This window comes from Danio rerio, chromosome 21, assembly GCF_052040795.2.
Source record: "Danio rerio strain M-AB ecotype USA chromosome 21, GRCz13ab, whole genome shotgun sequence".
Taxonomy (NCBI): domain Eukaryota; kingdom Metazoa; phylum Chordata; class Actinopteri; order Cypriniformes; family Danionidae; genus Danio; species Danio rerio.
The window spans coordinates 31916463-31936838 of NC_141041.1; the positions used below are offsets into that span (position 1 = coordinate 31916463).

General features: G+C 33.8%; 1 protein-coding gene across 35 annotated transcripts in view; it reads right to left on the minus strand.

Annotated features, from left to right (window-relative positions):
• Positions 1-20376, minus strand: part of nrxn2a (neurexin 2a) — a 762095-nt gene that overhangs the window by 392307 nt on the left and 349412 nt on the right. For all 35 annotated transcript variants that reach the window (XM_087299962.1, XM_087299955.1, XM_087299951.1 and 32 more), the window contains 2 exon segments: positions 14700-14873; positions 12185-12307 (listed from right to left, as the gene is read on the minus strand). In XM_087299962.1, coding sequence (XP_087156088.1) covers positions 12185-12307; positions 14700-14873 — 297 coding nt within the window.

Genomic DNA, 20376 nt, shown 5'->3' on the forward strand with positions numbered 1-20376 from the left:
ACCTACTGGCAAGCTCAGAAGGCTGTAATAATCCAACCACATGGTTAATCAGAATCTAGATTCACATCTGTTTTTACATTACTGTGACGGTTGGGTTAGGGTTGGGGTAGACACTGATACAATACAATTAATGGGAAATTTATTACATAATTCTCATTAACTTCCAGCCGCAGCCATTTGTGATTAACTAATGGCCCATACTGGCTCATATTTATCAGCTGATAACCACTGATAACACCTATTCAATCGAGTGATAACATTAGAATCGGCTGCCTTGAATGGGTTGTTCATAATACTGTTTGTTATGGTTGTTCATAATACTGTTATTTGTTATGACAGCTTGACAAAAACAAATACTATGTAAACTGCCTTTGTTATGACAACTTGATGTTACCAATACTATATAACTTGTCATAAATCTGTGATCAACATGACTGTCATGAGGCAATTGTAACTGTGCCATGAACTGTATAACAGCATTGTTAATATTTTTTCTTGACCTACACAGTAGTACAACTTGAATTAAAATTTGAAAGAAAGAAAAAAAAAATGCTATTCAGCAAGGACAAAATAAGTTGATAAAGAGTAAACATGTTTAGAATGTTTACCCCTCTATCGCATGGTGTTGTCATATGGCAACATGATAATTATGTTCATTTTCCTGCCACTGTTTCTTTAAGACTAACGTTCTAATTCTTTTTTGTTGGAAAGAGAAGACCTTAGTTTAGCCAATGATGTGCTTTGGTTAAATCACATGACATGCAGTGTTTTTCTGTGGTGCGATTTCTGTCAGAATGGCGTTTATTGTATAGTAATTGGTAAATGCGAATGAAAACGTCAATAAAAGCAAAGGATCAACTCATGTCAGATCCACAATGAAATCTTCACCTCCAGTAAGTTATGATGACATATTCACAACTCAAAAAAGTTTTCATCTAACTAGTTTTCTGTAAATCGATCAAATTTATGTGTTGCCAAATGACAACACTGTGCAATAGTGTGCAATATTGCATTGGGTTAGCTAGCCAGCAAGGTCAGCTGTGATATTTTAAGTGCTAGTAATACAATGTTGATTAGTCATATGTCAATAGCATTTGCAATATGGATAAAATCAAAGTTTAATGGGAATACTTTTGATTAGATATAAATACAGGAAACAGTGTATTAGCCAGCACCATCATGTTCTATGGTAAGTGAAAGAAGAAAAGAACAGAAGTGCTCTTCCTACAGATGAAAGTGAGGGTAAGATGGGTTTTAATGACCATGAGAATGATGCAGATAGGACATTTGATAAGAGCAGTGAAGGAGACAGTTCAGGTAAATTAGCTCAGAGGCAGATAAGACAGGCATAGTATAGTATAGTATAGTATAGTATAGTATAGTATAGTATATAGCATAATATAAACATTGTTAGCTATAACTACATTATTCTGATACAACTGAATATATTAGAGTTGTTGTTTATTTGTTTCAGCATTTACTGGAGGAAATATGTACTGTATGTTGTACACATGATAATTAAATATTATTTTTGTTTTCAATAATATACAGCAAAAAATAATGGAATACATAAAAGCTGTTGGTTTATAAATTGTTGGAAAGTATGTATAAGGTGTCATTCATAAGTTCTGTGTTAAAGCTCATTATACTGCAACACCAATAAAAAATTTTCAAACAACAAAATTTAACTTCTCATTGTATTAACGTCTCATCCGAAAGACGGGAAAATATGGTCTGAAATCTTTTTTTTTACTATCCGTTCAGAATGGACCTTCGAGTCACTCGGAAGGCAGTGAAATTTTAAATTTGTGTCGCTTTCTCTTCACTGATAAGATATATGGCCAGGTACACAACATTCCTGTGTGACTCAGGTCATTTTTTCGGGTTTCTTTCCACCGTAGCCTCGATTTAGCCTCGATTTTTGTCACTGCCATGTGACAACATATTTCTTTTACAGCACTTCAATTTAAGCCATTCTAAGAAAAGATAAACAGTTAAATTTTTAAAGATCTATAATAATGCGTGAAGTAGAGGGTTAAAATGAATATATATAGATATATATATATATCGCTGGTTCCAGAAAAAATAAAGGAGCCGCAGTTCCAAGTCACTAGTTTTCATGTAAAAAAAAATTATTTTCAAGCAAAAAAAAAAAAAAAAAAAGAAGAAACAAGGAAGAGCTTTGTTTAAAGTTTTGCCCAACAAAAACAATTACCCCTGTAAGGAAACGTGGCCCAATTTATGTGCAGGGCACGACAAGTAATGTAAAAATCTAAGGTTGGCTGAGCAGATGCTTGCAGAGAAAGGTGAAAGTAGAGTCCAGGGCTGCGAGGCAAAACAGCAGACATGAAAGTGCAGCATCTATTTAATTTAATGGCCACCGCTGGAGGGTCTGATGGAAGGTACGGAGGGACGGAGTGAATCCTGAATGAACAAAGCAAGAAGGAAAGAGCAATCCCTTAAGACTCACAGGGACCGGCCTGCCGTGTCCTTGGACAGGAACCCAGGACGGGTAACACATTACAAGCCATTTAATTAGCCCTTGGGTGATGGATGTGACCGTTCACAGGAAAATCAAAGTATGAAACATAGATCCAACCACTTGAATAGGCTGTACTACAACACAGGACATATGCAATACAACCCAGATATTCCGGTGGGATTTTTCGTGTTATTCCTAGGGACAGTCTGGAAAGGATCGGATGACTGTCTGCAGCTCTCATGTTTCCTGACTGTGAATTCAGGAACAAGTCATTGGAAATGTGCGAGATGTCACACAGGCAGCAGGAGTAATTTGTGCTAATGATATTCCTAAATAATCTATGCTAATTACAGAGGTCAACCAGAATTATTCTCCCCATATGTCTGCTGTCTGAGAGAATCTCCCTCCTAGATAAAAAAAATTAAATAATAACAATAATTAAAAATGATATATATTTATGGTCCAGTGTATACAGTATGTGTGGGTGCGTTGTAGTGCAGCGGTTTTCAACTGGTGGACTTTGACCCCCCCAGTGTGCCATGATGGTATTGCAAGGAGACCGCAAGCTGTTATTAATAGAAAGAACATTGTGAATATATGCAAGAGCACACTCGAAAAAATAACTCATTGGAAGGACTCAATTTAATTGAGGGCAGGATTTGCTCATAATACATAATATTTTGCAAATATAATAAAGTCTGATAATATTATGTATGTCTATTATATGACGTTCATTTCAAAGTGTCTTAGTTTTATGAAAAGTTTTACTAAATAAACTTAAAGAGACATTTTTAAGCATATTTCTTGAGTTATGTTGATTGAGACTAATCTCACAACTAATTTTAGGACAGTTATTGCTCATTGAGCAAAGCAACAAACTGCAGTTTTGCTAATTATGCTGCCAACATCCAGAGCTTGAGTGCTTCTGCAAGGTGGTAATTGGATGAACTCCTTCATGTTGTTCCAAACAAAATGCTTGTTAACTTAATTGTTTAAATATTTAAGTGGATTGAAGGTAAAACAAAGAAATTAGTCAAATAATTTACAAAAAAAATTGTTGTTTCGACTCATTTTAAACAGGTAGTTTGAACAAGCAGCAGTAATCCTCTTTTTTTTTTTTTGAGTGCAATTTGTATTAATTAATTAACTCAAATTAAGGAAAAATATTTGACTGCATGTGAACGCAGCTGTTATTATTATTTTAAGTCTACTGCTGGTCCTGTATACATACAGACAAAAAAGTCTCATAGGAGGGGTTGGATGTTGCACAGTGCTGACTTTCAACCAATTGGTATTGATACATTTGTAACGGACCTAACACTGAGTTCACACCAAATGCAGAGCACCGCATCCCTTGCTCTAGCTCACTCGCAAGATGTTTTTAACTTGAAGCTAATTTTCAGCTAGAGTTGAATTACTTCAATTAACATGAAAAACACATTTGTGGTGAATTCTCTGTTCGTATTCGCACCTAGGGGAAGAATACATGCCTATATTTGTGCATTTGCATCAAATTTGAATGTAATCGACTTAAACAAATACTCAATTTTGCTTTTGGTGTGAACTCAGCATATTATAATACAAACAAATATCAGAATGAATGTTTTGAAGTGAAGTAAAGATTTCTCATACTCAGGTTAGTAGGGAATGGTGAACCCAGTTGATGCATGAAGCTTTCTTCTATCGAGCTGGTCATCTGAGAGCAGTGTGGTGCAAGGACAGAAACTGGGAACCACTGATGTAATGATCCACTAATTATCACTAAATCCCCTGGTAATGGCAAAAAGCTTTGGTTTTACATTTCCTTTCATTACATTACATTACTTACAAGATATTTTTAACTGTTCAGAAGTAAAGGGAATGTTGCTATATAATGTGTATATATATATATATATATATATATATATATATATATATATATATATATATATATATATATATATATATATATAAAGCTATTGCAGTTTATTGCATTTAATTGCACCAGAACTTTAACAGTTTAAGTGATAATTATTAGCCCCCCTGTTTATTTTCCCCAATTTCTATTTAATGAAGAAAAGATTTTTCCAACACATTTCTAAACATAATAGTTTTAATAACTCATTTCTAATAACTGATTCATATTATCTTTGCCATGATGACAGTAAATAATATTTTACTAGATATTTTTCAAGACATTTCAATACAGCTTACATATACAGTGACATTTAAAGGATTAACTAGGTTAATTAGGTTAACTAGGCAGGTTAGAGTAATTAGCCAAGTTATTGTATAACGATGGTTTGGTCTGTAGACTATTGAAAAAAAAATGCTTAAAGGGGCTAATAATATTGACCTTAAAAGGGTTTTTAAAATAATAGGAACTGCTTTTATTCTAGCCGAAATAAAACAAATCAGACTTTCTCCAGAAAAAAAATATTTTCACACATACTGAGAAAATCTCCTTGCTCTGTTAAACATAATTTAGGAAATATTTAACAAAGAAAAACAAATTCAAAGGGGGGGGGGGGGGGGGGGGGGTGGGTTTACTGTTTTACTGTTTTACTGTTCATAAAACTGTGCAATTTTGAATTTATTGTTGAATTCTGCACATAAGAATGTGATGAAACTCAGAAAAGCATGTGATTAATGGTAAGTCAAATTTGTAATCATTGACCAGCACTAGCAAAATTCGATAATCTGATATCACAGTTGAGAAAAGAAAAAAATACAGTTACTGTTATTACGGTATGCATTCAGTATTCAACTTTTTCCATTGGTCTAATAACTCTCTTATTTAAAACATTTTTTTTTCTTAAATGCATGGTTTTGACTACTCATCTGACCTAGAGACCTTCTCTTGCAGAACCCGATACAACAGGAACAAGATTTGATATGAGAAAACAGGACCATGTGTTAAAGAGCCCCCATTATGGGTTGTTGAAAATGGCCTTCTATGCAGTGTGTAACACAGCACTAAGTAAATGAAAACATCCAGCTGAGGTTTTAAATCTGAAAGTACCTTGTTTTTAAAACTACTTATTCTTTAACAAAATAGTTGACTCAGAGATGAATAAATGAATCGTGTCGGGTTCAGATCTTTTGCCTGAATGTGTCGACGTTGATATGGTACATCGCCAAATATGAAGTGCCAGATCCTTTCCATATTAGCTGCTTCTAGACACGTGCGTCAAAATAATTCTGTGTGGGTTAATACTGAATGTGTGTTGCTGTTATTACTTGAGGTTTAACTGCATTACTTTATTACATTCACTCTGCTACCCGGTGTGGGCGTTTCTCTCTGTCTTGTGCTGTACCCAGTCGACTAATAACAACAGACTGGGTCATCGAACTTATCGGATTAGCCTCAAAGAGGGGTTTGGGAACAAATGAAACGCTGAACAAATTATGTTGCAGTCGTTGTTAGAATTAGGTCAAAATAAATGCATATTATAAAACAATCAAAGTGTTTTTTGACCTTGCATGCATATCAGCCTGTTGTTGGAGACCGCCAAATCCAACTGATGACTTTTTAAAATGCAAAATATGGGCTCTTTAACAAAATATTTTTTGTATAGGTTGAAGGTGCATGTTAGGCCTTCAATTTGGTTTTCCCATTTTCTTAAGTGTCAGCCTGAGCCTCTCTAGGATATCTAGATATCTATCTTTATTTAAATAATTTACAGTTTACCCAATAAAGACAATTAACTGTCTTTTGTCTGAGTAGGTAACCAACACACCATTTCATTAAGCACACCATCTATATAAAACCTGCAGTGGGCCGCAAAAACATACATATTTGGTTTTGTGGGCCATGAGTTAAAAAAGGTTTGTAGTCACTGTTGTAGAGGACAGGCTAAAAAAACATGACTGACTGCCTTTGTCATAGTATTTGAGGAAGGGAATGAGTCATGCATTAGTGAAGCCGCTCCAGCTCGCTGTGGCTGCCCACCGGATTTTGTTGATCGCGTGGAAATGACTTTTGAAGGATTGTTTTTCTCGTCGCACCTGCAGCCTGCTTCCATAGTCTTTCATGCGGACGAGGATGAACAGGTGCGCTGCTGGTATAAAAGAGGCTTAGTAAATTCAAATCGTCTGTCAGGGCACCAAAAAGCGCCAGCAATTCCATGAAAGCCCATATAAGGATATCCAGTCTTGGCCTCAGATGTCACGCCCATTCCTGAGCATCTGATGCATATGGCACGCATTATTGGAAACACCTCAGATGATTTGAAGCCATCATCTGATTGGTGGAATTCTATAGGATTTCTGTGATATGTGTGTGTATGTGTGTGTTGTTCTTTAACAGTTAATCTAGAAACAAAGCCTCTCATATGGAACTAAAGCAATCTCGCAATAACCAATGATCATGATTTTTGAAAAGAATAAGTACAGTAGTCTGGCATAGAATCTTTAAAATGTGTCCAAGAGTTTTACACATCAGTAAATGTTATTGTACATCTGTGCTATATTTTCTAACTCCCAGACATGGCACTGAACAAAATAAACTGATTGATTGTTTTGGATTTCAGTCAGAGGGCCTATTGGTGATCCTTAGCCAATGAAATCTGTAAGGGGTACAGATACTCTGCTGTGAGTCCTCAGCTCTTACTGCTGTTGCTTATAACATTAATATAACATTATGAATAACTATTAAAACATGTCACCCTGGACTACAAATCTAGTTTAATGCCAAAAAACAAAAGGACAACTTTGATGAAAGGTGATGATCCGCTTCAAATGTTGACTACAGATAAACCATGATCTAAATATCATGTTCCATGAAGACATCTTGTACATTTTCTACAGTAAATCCCCAAATTGTATTTAAATAATTAAATAAGTAATATGCATATGCTAAGATTAGATTTTATTTATTATTTGTATTTTATTTAGTTTTTTTAACCCCCAGGTACAAGATTTTTACCAGTTGTACCTCAGCTATTTATGAATCTTTCAAATTATATACAAGATCAATTCCCAAACATGGTCCCTTATAACTTTGTGGGTCATGGACTCATTCAATATGATACATAATAGTATTTTTAATATTATTATTATAGAATCATTACATAATTTTAATTCTTACTTATTTCATTTTCAATGAATGGTTTAATACTCACTTTTAAAGATGATTTTGAAGAATTATTTAGTGAAATGTTTATTTAGTGAATTTTAACTCACTTTTTCCATTATTTATTTATTTATTTTTTATTTATTTATTTATTTTGCTTCTCTTAATTTTTCTTCTTCTTTAAATTTTGTATTTAATATTTTTCTATAACATATACATTTGGTTTTTACTAGTTTTTGGACCATCATTGTAAGTTGTTTTCTTAGATGAGCTCCAGATTTGGCTTCAGTACTGACTAATCTAATGTATACGCACAAATATAATATTGGATTGCTTCCTATTAAAATATTGATTTAAAAGATAGATTTGTGAGGTTAAATGATGCTGAGCACTGTACTATAAACTATAAACTATTATCCCAGTATCCCAGCATATGGGCAAGGTGAAGCTGATATAGAAGAGTCCACTAGGTGGCAATGCGCACGATTGTTATGTACTGTGTCGTAGAAGAAGAAAATTGCAAAACAACAATACAAAATGACACAATGAAATGGAAAGAAAAATCACAACAAAGTACAGCAAACTTGATGAGCGTATTATTCTAAACTTCACATTTAAAGGGTAGTTCACCCTAAAATAATTAAATATGCTCATCATTTATTCTCCCTCATGTGATTACAAACCTTTATGTGTTTTGCTTTTCTGTTGAACACAAAAAAGATATTTTGAAAAAAGCTTGAAACGGGTAACCATTGACTTCCCATAGTAGGAAAAAATGCAGTGGCTACTGGTTTCCTACATTCTTCAAAATATATTTGTTTGTGTTCAACAGAATAATAATTAAAAAAAAAAAAACTCAAAGGTTTGAAATGAGTGGAAGGAGAGCAAGTTATTACTATTTTTGTTTTGGATGAGCTAGATAAAGTTTGCAAGCAGCCAGTGAAAACCATAAGCTGGTATTATGCAAATGTGCTACAAATGTCCTTGTTAATATAGTGTTGTCTTTTTCCATGTCCTCTGTTTACTTTCCAATTTTGAAAAAAAAAGCGGCCTGGTTGACACCTTAAGAACTAAACAAGTACTGCAAAACCAACTGAAAGTGAAAAAAGCTACAAAATCAGATGGTGTACATAATCACATACAGTTCTAAAGGTGAAATTTGCATCAGCTGGAGTCAACTTTGGCTTGGTTCCATTTATTGAACACTTTGACCTATGAAACTCTGCAGACCTTTGACAATCACTTTTTTCATACTAATATAAATTGAATGGCAAGTGGATGAGACATGCTTTCCCAGATTTCAAAGGGAATACCTACAGTGTGGTTGGCTGTTTACCTGACAGTTCTTTCAAATGAGAGAGAGAGAGAGAAAAAAAGAAGAGTATCCATCATTAAAGATACAGCCTTCAAACACTGTAGTTGAGTTAAAGCCTGGAAGAGTTTGGAATATGTTTTTCACATAAAGAATTTACTTTGTACACTTAAAAGAACTCTCCAAATTTTTATTGGAAATAGGCAAATTTCACAAGTCTTCTATAGTTAAAGTATTTACCATTGTTGGACAGTTGAGTTTACTATTACCTACTATTACCTAGTTACTCTTGCTGGGTACTATTTTCAGGCACTGCATAATATCCTTGCACCGGCTGCAGCCATGGTACAGCAGCAAAGTGCATTGACTTGTCTTAGTACGCAATGAAACTACAGAAAAGCTTTAAACTGGAAAATTATTAAAGTTCTATTTTTTATATTTTTGAGCAAGATGCTATTAGTTTAATCCAAGTCAATGATTTATGCTAAGCTAAGCTAGAAGTGCTAGACCTGAAGATCAGCTGAATGGATTAAAAAAATAATCAAATGGGGTATATCTCACCTAAAAAGTGTCTATAACAGCCCCTGCCTATCATCAGAGTTGTATTGTGACCATGCAAGTCCATGTTCAGCCCAGTTTCTGTTTCTGCATAGAACATTGACTTGAATTAGATCAAGATGCTAATGGTCTAATCCAAGTCAATGATTTATCCAAAGCTAAGCTAAAATTGCTCCCACTAGACCCGGAGATCAACTCAATGGATTCTAAAAAAGTCAAACTCAACTGATAACACTAGGAGACTAAAACAGAACAGAGAACCTCTAAAAAGAGGACTTCTGGCTTGAATATATCCAGCAAAACTATCACAATTGTAACTGTTTGTATCACTATGCTACTGAAGCCTGCAACGCTAAAGCCCAGATATGGTAATTAATACGTCTGACACTCTGTAAACATTGACCAATCACAACAGACTGAGCAACATCTGACAAACCAGAAAGAAGTAGGAGAGAATGAGTTTAGAGAGTGCAAATCCTTGAACCAGCTTTTCAGACAAACCCCTCTTAGAGAAAGACATGAAGCTGCTGCATACACTATGTTTCTGAGAAGATTGAAATGTTTTTCAATGTTTTTACCTTGGATGGATGTAGAAGACCTCCAAAACAAATTTAGGATCCTTTAAAATAGCACAAGATGAGTACTTTAAATTGGATAAAGCCTTGTATTTTGTCAGTTTAAACCACTTTTCATGAAAGAATAATTGAGCTTATTGATTTATGGCTGTGTAGGTGAATTCAGCATTAGCTGACAGATTAAATCACATTGGAATGGCCTAATCCTGCACAGAAGTGCCTTGAAATTCCTTCCCTGTTAAATGTTGGCCTTCTTTTTCTTTCAGTTCTTTGCAAGAAAAAAAAAAAAACTTTTCTCTCATAGTGTATGATATGAACAGCCTTCAGGATGTTTCCATGAATTATCAGTTAATAATATTGCTTAATTCCTCTGCTTGAAGCTACAAATGTGCAGTGCTCTTCAACATAGGCAAGAATGTCTATATGAGATCATTTCAAGTCATTATCACTTTGATGCCGGCGAGTGAGCTGAGTTGTATGGTGTTGTCTGTTGTCAATTGTCTGTAGTGTTAATTGAGTTAACAGTGCAGAAGTTGTTTTGTACTCACAGTTCTGCTGCATCGACACACTCCACGCCGCTATAGTTCATGCATAATAAATTTCACAAATGTTTACACATGCTGCTTGAATACTGGTCACTTTTAATTCTTGTACAGCTAAATAAGCCAAGTAAATATTTGATGTATTATTTACACTGATTCTTTGTACAGCAGTTTCCCAGTTATTGGCTGATGAGGTCAAACAAAACATGTAATTACAGAAATTAAGTCTATAAAGTATTAGCTTCATTTCCAGGGTAATGGAAGGGTAATTTAAAATAAGGGTAATTTAATTTAAAATAAAATAAAATAAATAAATAAATAAAATAATAAAAATAAAAATAAATAAATAAATAAATAAATAAATAAATAAAATAAAATAAAATAAAACAAAATATTAGAATAATAAAATAGAAATAATAAAATGAAATATTATGAAATAAAATAATATAATAAAAAATACAAATAAAAAATAAAATAATAATTTAAAAAATTTAAATAAATAAAATAAAATAAAATAAAATAAAATAAAATAAAATTAAATTAAATTAAATGAAATTAAATTAAATTATTAAATTAAATTAAAATAAAATAATAAAAACAATAAAAAAAATACTTTCCACTTGCATTTGGCTACTGGTAATTTTGGAAACAATTCAGAATATATGCATCCTAGGCCAAGGAAATTAGGATCTAATGGAGTTAATGGATCTAATTTGATCTAATTGAATCAATGTAGATAACACACACAAACATCCACACATGGTTCAAAGACGTGATATTTCATTTCGGCTTTGGTTTAAAAGAAAAATATGTGATTTTATATGTGGAAGTATACAAAAATAAATAAGCGATCATTCAGTTAAATATAAAACATGGTTGCATATTCACTCTTGACACTTGAAACCCCCTTTTCGTCTTTGAACCATATACCTACATGTTTTCAATAGTGAAATAAATCTACTCAAAGACAGATCCCACTTATTTATATACGTATTCATGTAACGTCATGAACATGCCAATTATTTCAAAAACAGAAACTTTGCAAATGCATTCAATCCTAATAAACCGCGTATTTAACTCACTCCAGGTGTGTAATGAAGACATTTAAAACACTCCAACTCACTTATCTGCTCGCTTTCTTACTGTTTAGAGCAGCTAACCCTATTTATCTTCATTTAGCTCATTAGTGTGGTCCCTAGAGCATTATTGTCAAAAAAAATATAGCTATGTTATTAAAGCAAACTCAATCTGCCTCGTGCACAAGGCCAGTTTTTGTTTGCAAGCAAAGCACAGTCAGACTTTTTTTATTACACATTCAGCATCGCGCACATTAAAAAACCCACGGCTCCACCTCCAAGCTTTGGTGTAATTAAACATTTTTGATGCTGCCCAAATTGCATATCTTCCTACCTTCAGATCAGGGGTCACTCAAACCATTACTAGCTCTTTATGAACATTATCTTGTGGCCCTTTGCTAATTAGAGTGTTCTGCCTTATCTGCACATTAAAAAGACTGCATTGCGGCGCACACATCGTTTAGTACTTCAAACACTTAGCTCAGAGATTATCAAAGGAGAAGCCTTGAACGGCTTATTAATGTGGCCAAACAAGCCTCTTTAATAAAGCTGTTTAATCCCTGCTAAAGAGCAAAGCGGTACTCACGGTCACTGCATAGGGGACCACCGTATGTCGTCATGGTGCAGTCGCAGGTAAAACCTTCCCACTGCTGCAAACAAACGCCCTGATTGGAGCATGAGTCTTCCGTGCAGGTTGTGCCGGGACCGGCTGAAACAAACAGCAAGTTGGAAAAGCAGAAATATAATATATGCAATTATATATACAACAAACAATAGCACTGTCGATATCAGAAGCACTAGAATTGCCAAGGCTTTTAAGGCTGTCATTCACACTGTTAACAATTTCCTATAGAAATTACAGTAACTCACTGGGAATAGTTTGCCAGCAATTTACTGTAAATTAAAATACTGAAAAAAATTGCAATATTGCTGTTAAGTACTGAAAAAATATGTTTGTTTTTTTTCCACCAGATAAATATCATTTTTTTATTAGCTATTAAAAAATAATAATTTAAACATTCTTTACGCTAATATATATTTCAAGGTGTAAACATTTATAGTAGCACTATGCACAATATTGCAACATGAATGTCTTAAAACCTCAGCATATATTCACTGTTGTCATTTCTCCTTGGTTTGTCTCCACTCCTTCCATTAGTATTCATTTTCAGCCCTCTGCTCTGAGGCATTCAGGCATGCTGGTCTAGCCAATAGCTAAATAGCACCAGGAGAGGATGACATAAATTAGGAAGACAAATGAAAAAAAAAAAAAAATGTGATTTAGATATTGCATCTACCATTATTAAATTATTACAATTTTTTAAGTATATTCTCCAGTTGTAATAAGAATATGAATAGAATCTTTGGTTTAGTACAATACTCACTTTTAACTTGTGATGTATTACCTGCCTATTATTAAGATATAGGCTGTTTCATGTACTTATAAAAGTACTTATTCTGCATAATCTTATTTATATGTCTCTAATCATAACTAAAACCTAAATCCAACTAAATAGCTAATAAGGAGCACATTTTTGAGCTAAATGTCAGGTTTGTTAATTGCAAGAATCATACCTTTAAATAAAGTGTGACCACCAAACATGATTTATACTTTAATATTAATAAAGACCAAGGACTGAATTAATAACATGAATCAATTGCATTTTAAATCACTTGTAGAAATGACACTAAAAAACATAGTCAATAGATTTTAAACTGTAGTCTTACTTTATAATATTGCATTTTACTGTATGCTTGATTAAATAAATACAACCCTGTTAAACAAATACTAGGGAAAATACTTACCTGTAATATACAGCAATGAATAGTATCAAACAAAGAAAACAGTTTAAAAAAAAGTATTATAAACTGAAAAAGAATTCAAATTTATATTGAACTACCATAATTTTGACATGAAGTTACATGAAGTCTTCATTGAAGTCTGACTCATATGCTTTCTGTTTACTATTGTAAAATACTGTACATTGTCCAACAGTTTTTTTTTTTTTTTCAGGGCCACAGTCATTGGCCAAGTAATGAATTTGATGTACAACCAAACTCTTAGTAACACTTGTAACACCGACTATACAAAAAAAAAAAAAAAGATTTCTGCAGCTTGTTCAAACCACTTATTTAAAATGAGCTGAATCAACACATGTTATGATCGCCAGCAGTGTTGTCTCCGTTAAGGATTACTTCATGTAGTCTGGTGTAATCGCCATCTCTATTTTCGCTGTTTTACTTCTTTATGGACTACAACTCCCAGAACTCTCTGCGCTCATCAATTCCTACAGCAGCTGACAATAATCAGGACAGTCACACACAGTCATTATGCACTGATAACAAGGAATATAAGTACACCTCACCTTCACTCACACATTGTTGTCTTGTTTCTTTAATAAACACTACAAAGCATTTTTTTCTCTGTTTGTTTTCCCATGTTTTGATTCTTGCCTTGTTTCCCGTTTTTATTTTTTTTGCCGCCAATTTGACCTCCTGCCTGTATACTTACCACGTTTATTGGATTACCCCTGTACTGCTCTTTTGCTTCTGTATTTGACCATTGCCTGCACAACCTTACCTCTAATAAACTATGTTTGGATCCGCAAGACTTTTGACTGTTACCTTTGTAAAAACACAATTCTTGAGTTTATACATCCTGAGCCTAATTCTTGAGATTAAGTTAACTTAATTGATTTGTGTTAGGACAACATGAAGGAATTGTGTGGAACCCAGCATTTTGTTTTACAGCTCACACTGTAAAAATTGATGGGTTAACTTATTTGTTTTTTTTACTTTAAGTTGATTGAACATAAAACAAGTAAGTTGTCTCCAAAACATCTCAAGAATTGTGTTGTTTCAGCTCATTTTAAATAATCAGTTTGAACAAACAGCAAACATATTTTTTTAAGTTTAGCACTCTCATAGCTGATGCGATTAAATTGGGCATTTCAAGTACTAACAATGAAATTGGTAGCATTTTGCTAGACAATAATGTTCATCTTGTGTACTGCATAGTCTTTAATTGAGCATGCCAGAAATATAATTTGATTTAAGGCTCATATGTTGTCATGATTGCCTCAGAGCATCAGTATACTGACCCTCACATCCTCGCTCCACTTGGCCCACACGGTGCAGAGCATCTGCAATCAGGTCTGAAAGTCTGCCATTCAGGTCAACTGAGGCCAGGCAGCCCTGATAACCATCCCGCGATGCAATGAGCTTTGGCAGACTGTTGTACATGCTCTTCCCCACACCTCCAATGTACAGCTCTCCTATAGAGCAGAAGAAAATAAAGATACAGTAAGGAATGGTTAATAATAGCCAGCTAAATCAATTGAAAAAAAGTTAAGCCATATTTCATATATAACTTAACAGTCTGGAGTCAATAAATGAAAACACGAAAATAAGTCATAAGTCAATCATAAAAAGTTTACATCATGTTTTATTTCAAAACATTTGTAATTTCTTATGTCATTACTGTATTCTAGGCTTCTGTTGCTAAATATAATATGCCATTTTAGAGTGAATCCCAGTGGAAAAACTAATATGAGAGAAAAAGTGTCTGTGCATCTCTCAATATGATGCAATAAATATATTTTGTGATACTATTCTAGCTAAATGATAAGTGGTATCAGTATGTCTTGCAGTATTGCCTTTTATATTTAATTCATAATGCAAATCAACAACATTTCCATAAACGCAGATGTTAATGAGATAGACATTCACAGAACTGAGAATAACTAACAACTAGCCAATGTCAACAAAATATGCGTAAATAAATCATCAGAGCATTCAGAGGTTGCATGGAAACTACATATAAAGTGATAATTAGACATAAGGTCTTTATACTGACAGTTTAATGTTGCTCAGAGACAACACTGTTGCATTTATGAAGCAATTCCAATTGCAAAACTATCTTGTGAGATTAAATGTTTAAAATATAGAAATCAGAAAATATAGAAATAAGACATGCTGGGACAAATATTATCAGAGGTGGGTAGTAACAAATTGCATTTACTCCATCACATTTACTTGACTAAAATTGTTGGGTATTGTTTACTTTTTAAGTACATTTAGAAATGTGTACTTTTACTTTTACTTTTAAGTAAAATATTAGAGAAAAATCATTACTTTTACTTCGCTACATTTGGCGGTGTTCCTCCGTTACTGTCAAATGATAATAAATATGATTCATATGACTTGTTTGCAAATATCGCAAGGTGCCACATTGGAAAGGTTGTGTCGTGAGAGGTTACTATAGAAATGCGTCTCCTGCTTTCGGTAAGAGCGCGGATCTGCAGTTCCGAGAAGGACAGTCACATCACTGTCTGTGAAGTGAGTTTATCAGACCAGGTCAGCCGTGATCTCAAGTTCAGGCTGTTTTCACTACAAGATGTCAACAAGAATAGTTTAATAAAGTAATGCACACTAAACATCGAATTGGCTTCGCAACATATACATGAACTAGAGCTCCAACATGAAAAAATTCAACACAATCTCACGCAATTCGTAACTTTTTGATTTAGTGGCTAATTCGTATGAATTCGTACGATCTAATTCTTACAATTTAGTACGATTTGCTCATCACCCAAATGAGCGTTGGTTTAGGGGCGGGGTTGGGTGCCACGCCTCCTTTTTAAAATCGTATATTTTCATACGACTTAACTCGTATGATTTCGTACAAATTAGCCACTAAACTGATAAAACGTAAAATACTTACTTTTCCTGATCAGATCAGGCTGGAAAAAACATGTAGGGGTAACTGTCAAAATTATCCCAATTTAATGCTTATTATTGGTGACTAGGATAACTAAAGAAACTGCTGTTTCATGGAATAACTGATTAGCCAAGCACATAAGTCATTTACATTGTTGACCATTAAAAATATAACAATATAAAATATAACATTTAACTGCATTTCGTTGCCTTGTACTTGTACATGTGTAATGACAATAAAGTTTATTCTAATCTAATCTACCATCCCATGTGGGCCCAACGATGGCCAGCCCAGGTGGGCCCCACGCGGGCTATCCCAGGTTGGCCCCATGCGGGCCATTCCAGGTGGGCCCCACGCGGGCAAGCCCATGTGGATGACCCCAAATAAAGATGTTATTCTCTCTCTTTACACTCTTCTGCTCTGCTCCCGGTGTAAGTCCCGGTGTAACTTAGCCACTTTAAACATAATAAATAGTTTGAACAATATCACACTCACAGGTCAAAAATAGAGATAAATAAAACGTCAACGTTTAAATTAAAATGTTATTTTAAAAGTTAATTAAAATGGCACTGTTATTACAATGTTAAAAGAAAACTTTTGCTGTACTTAAATGTAAAGTATTATCATAAAGTAGCCCAGAGGTGGGATCAAGTCATTGTTTGGCAAGTCACAAGTAAGTCTCAATTCATTGCCCTCAAGTCCCGAGTCAAGTCCCGAGTCAAGACAGGCAAGTCCCGAGTCAAGTCCCAAGTCAAAGGCAACAAGTCTCAAGTCAAGTCCAAAGTCCTATAGTTTGATTTTCGAGTCTTTTCGAGTCTTTTTAACAGAAAAATGAACTGTGAACAGATTATGTATGGTTGTAAGATCTGTATTTATTAAACAAACCTTTTTTTATGAAAGAACATTGCTCAGATATATAAAAACACAAATGTAATTTTCTGAAAAAGTGCTAAACAGTGCTGCATCTTGTCTACACAGCAAATTGCACAAGAACGAGTTCCACTATACAATAGAGTCCATTTTGCCTCACATCACACAGAAATTGCAGGTCTACTGCTGTCTAGTTCATTAAGTTTAGTTGTGCTATGTTATGTCTTCTGTGATCAACTTGTGATTAACTAAAACTACATAAACAACCTCAATGAGGCAGCAGTAGACCAACAACTCCTGTATGCTGCAAAGTAAAATTGAGTGAACTTGGTATTTTGTCAATTGAATCTTGTGTGTGCTGAAGAGATGAAGATGCAAATCTGTCTAGCAGCAATGTAAAATTGTGGCACATATTCTCAATGAAGTAGGCTACTTTATACAAACATTAACATTGTTTTCTTCACATAACAATGAAGAACTTTGCTCTCTACCTTGTGTGACGCTCGTGCACCGATTTCCTCTGTGGACAAAACTGCTTGCGAGCTCTGAAATATACGCTGCTCACGCGCAAATTTTCTCGCTCTCAAATATGCAGTGCTCACACACACATTTTCCTGCGCGCTCTCAGAGATTATATACAGAATTTGAGTCTTGTGTTTCCTCTTCCTTTCGTGCTTTTTGATATGATTTATATTGAGGCACTATTTATTAACAATGACCAAAATACTAAAATAGACTTACATATTAAATTTCTTATCTATTATACCATAACATTTTGGCTGTATGTTTTATGATGAGATATTTCCAGTTACAAACACTTAAAGACACAGAGAATAGATGTTGGATGTAAAGAATGCATTTTGTTTTACAAACATTTATTAATCATCCAAAAGGTGTACCATACTAATCAAATAAAAAAACATTTAAACAAAAATATAACTAACGCAAGCAGAAATTTAACTGTGATAAAAATAAGGAAAAACTTGATTTGGCATTATAGCCTACTGTACTATTCACTCTTTAAATAAATCTCACTATCAATCCCATTTTATCATGGCAACTAAAATAAAGTGAACACGTCTCTGCTGTCTTCCACATTATTGATGAGATTGTGGAGGACATTTTCCATGTCATCCTCTTCATTTTAAGGAAAAGCTGTTTCACAGGGCCCCTGAACACATCTATTGGCATGGACAGGGTTTTGAACAGTACTATAGTAAAGTACTTTAATTAATTTGTTGGGGTCATATTATAGTTGCTATGGTAACACAAGTGTAATATAAACAAATGACCCAGTGCTGTAGTTTTTTACAATATAGGGTATATTATACTACAATTCACCACACTTTACTGTAGAAAAACTACACTCTGTATTTTATTTTATCAGTTCACTATTCTTAATACTACAGTATGCTGAAGCATTCATTAACAACTTGTAAATAATACTAGGCTTAAACATAGGCAGTATACCTAACTCTCAAAAACACTAGTATTTATTTTAGAATTTACCTTAACCTCATAGTTTTTCATGTATTGTTACTAAATAGTGTAGCAATATATAAACCATATCAACATTCTGGAATAATCAATTTACCAGAAGGATCTCTGGAGAGCAAAAGCAGGAAAGGTTTGAGGCGCCAGTGTGGACAAAAGTCAAGCAAACGCAGTGAGACTGAATACGTGCACGAGAGACCAGCCAATCAGATTGAAGTACCTGCCCACTGGTGAAAGTAATGTCAGAGCCAATCAGATTTTTCTTTCTTTTCATAAAGAACGGGGTTCAAATCCCACTTAGGCACTTGTAAACTATCATTTTAGACCATTTTGTCAAAAATCCCTACTGAAAAAAACAGCTTGAACCAGCCTAGGCTGGTTTTAGCTGGTCGACCAGGCTGGTTTTAGAGGGGTTTGGGCCATTTCCAGGCTGGTTTCCAGCCATTTTCAGCCTAGTCTTAGCTGGTCAGGCTGGGAGATGACCAGCTAAAACCAGCTTGACCAGCCTAGCCAGGCTGGGAGTCCAGCCAAAACCATCTATGTCCAGCTTAAACCAGGCTGATCAAGCTGGTTTTAGCTGTATTTTGCTGTTCAGTTTCCAGCCTGACCAGCTAAGACCAGGCTGGAAATGGCTGGAAACCAGCCTAGAAATTACCAAAACCCCTCTAAAATCAGCCTGGTCGACCAGCTAAAGCCAGCTTACCAGCCTAGGCTGGTTTAAGCTGGATTTTTCTGCAGGGATATTGTAATTGTAAATTCAACAAACTGAATAAAACAAGTCTTTGTTTTTAGTTTATTTAAAAACAATTACAAATGGAGTAATTCAACTCACAATTAAATGATCTCATTGAGTGATGGAATAATAAAGGTAAAACTTTAATTGAATGATCAGTCAAGTGTTTCCAAATGAAATCTGTTAAAATAAGAGTCCTACAAAACAGGAACAAAGACACTCATGAAACGAAATGTGATTGTCAATTGTATTTTTCATTAGATGGTTGGTTTTAAGTACCTTAAAAATAGTAGATAAGCCTTAAATATAGAGGGGGAAATACAGAAAAACAAACAAACAGAAATTCAACAATATAGATGCATTACATTACAATCTCACAATAAAAATTTAATTAAAAACCATATAGAGGACTAAAATATTGCTAAGAGGCATAACATAAACAATAATACAAATACTTTTAAGGTTTTAAATACTAAATAAAATTAATAGTATCAATCCAAAATATGAAAAAGGTAACACTTTACAATAAGGTTGTATTAATTAATTAAGTTTATCTATGTACTAATGTGAACAAACAATGCAGTGAAGTACAGTTACAAATCATTACAGTATTCATTAATTAATGGAAATAAAATTATTGGTTAACCTTTGTTAAATCACAGTGCATCAACATTAATGTTAACAACCATACCTTTAAATTGTAATAATGCAATAGTAAATGTTAAACTATAATTAATAAAGGTTTAGAAGTATAGTTCATTATTATTTCATGTTAGTACATAGATTAACTAAAAAAACCTTATTGCAAAATGTTACCAAAAAATAACAAAACACTTTTTTCACAGTTTTAAGAGCTTTAAAAATAAATTATATATATCTAGTTATTATGGCATGTAATTATTATTACTACTAATTAAATAGTTAGAAAATATACTGTCAGAGGATGGGCAAAACACAAAAA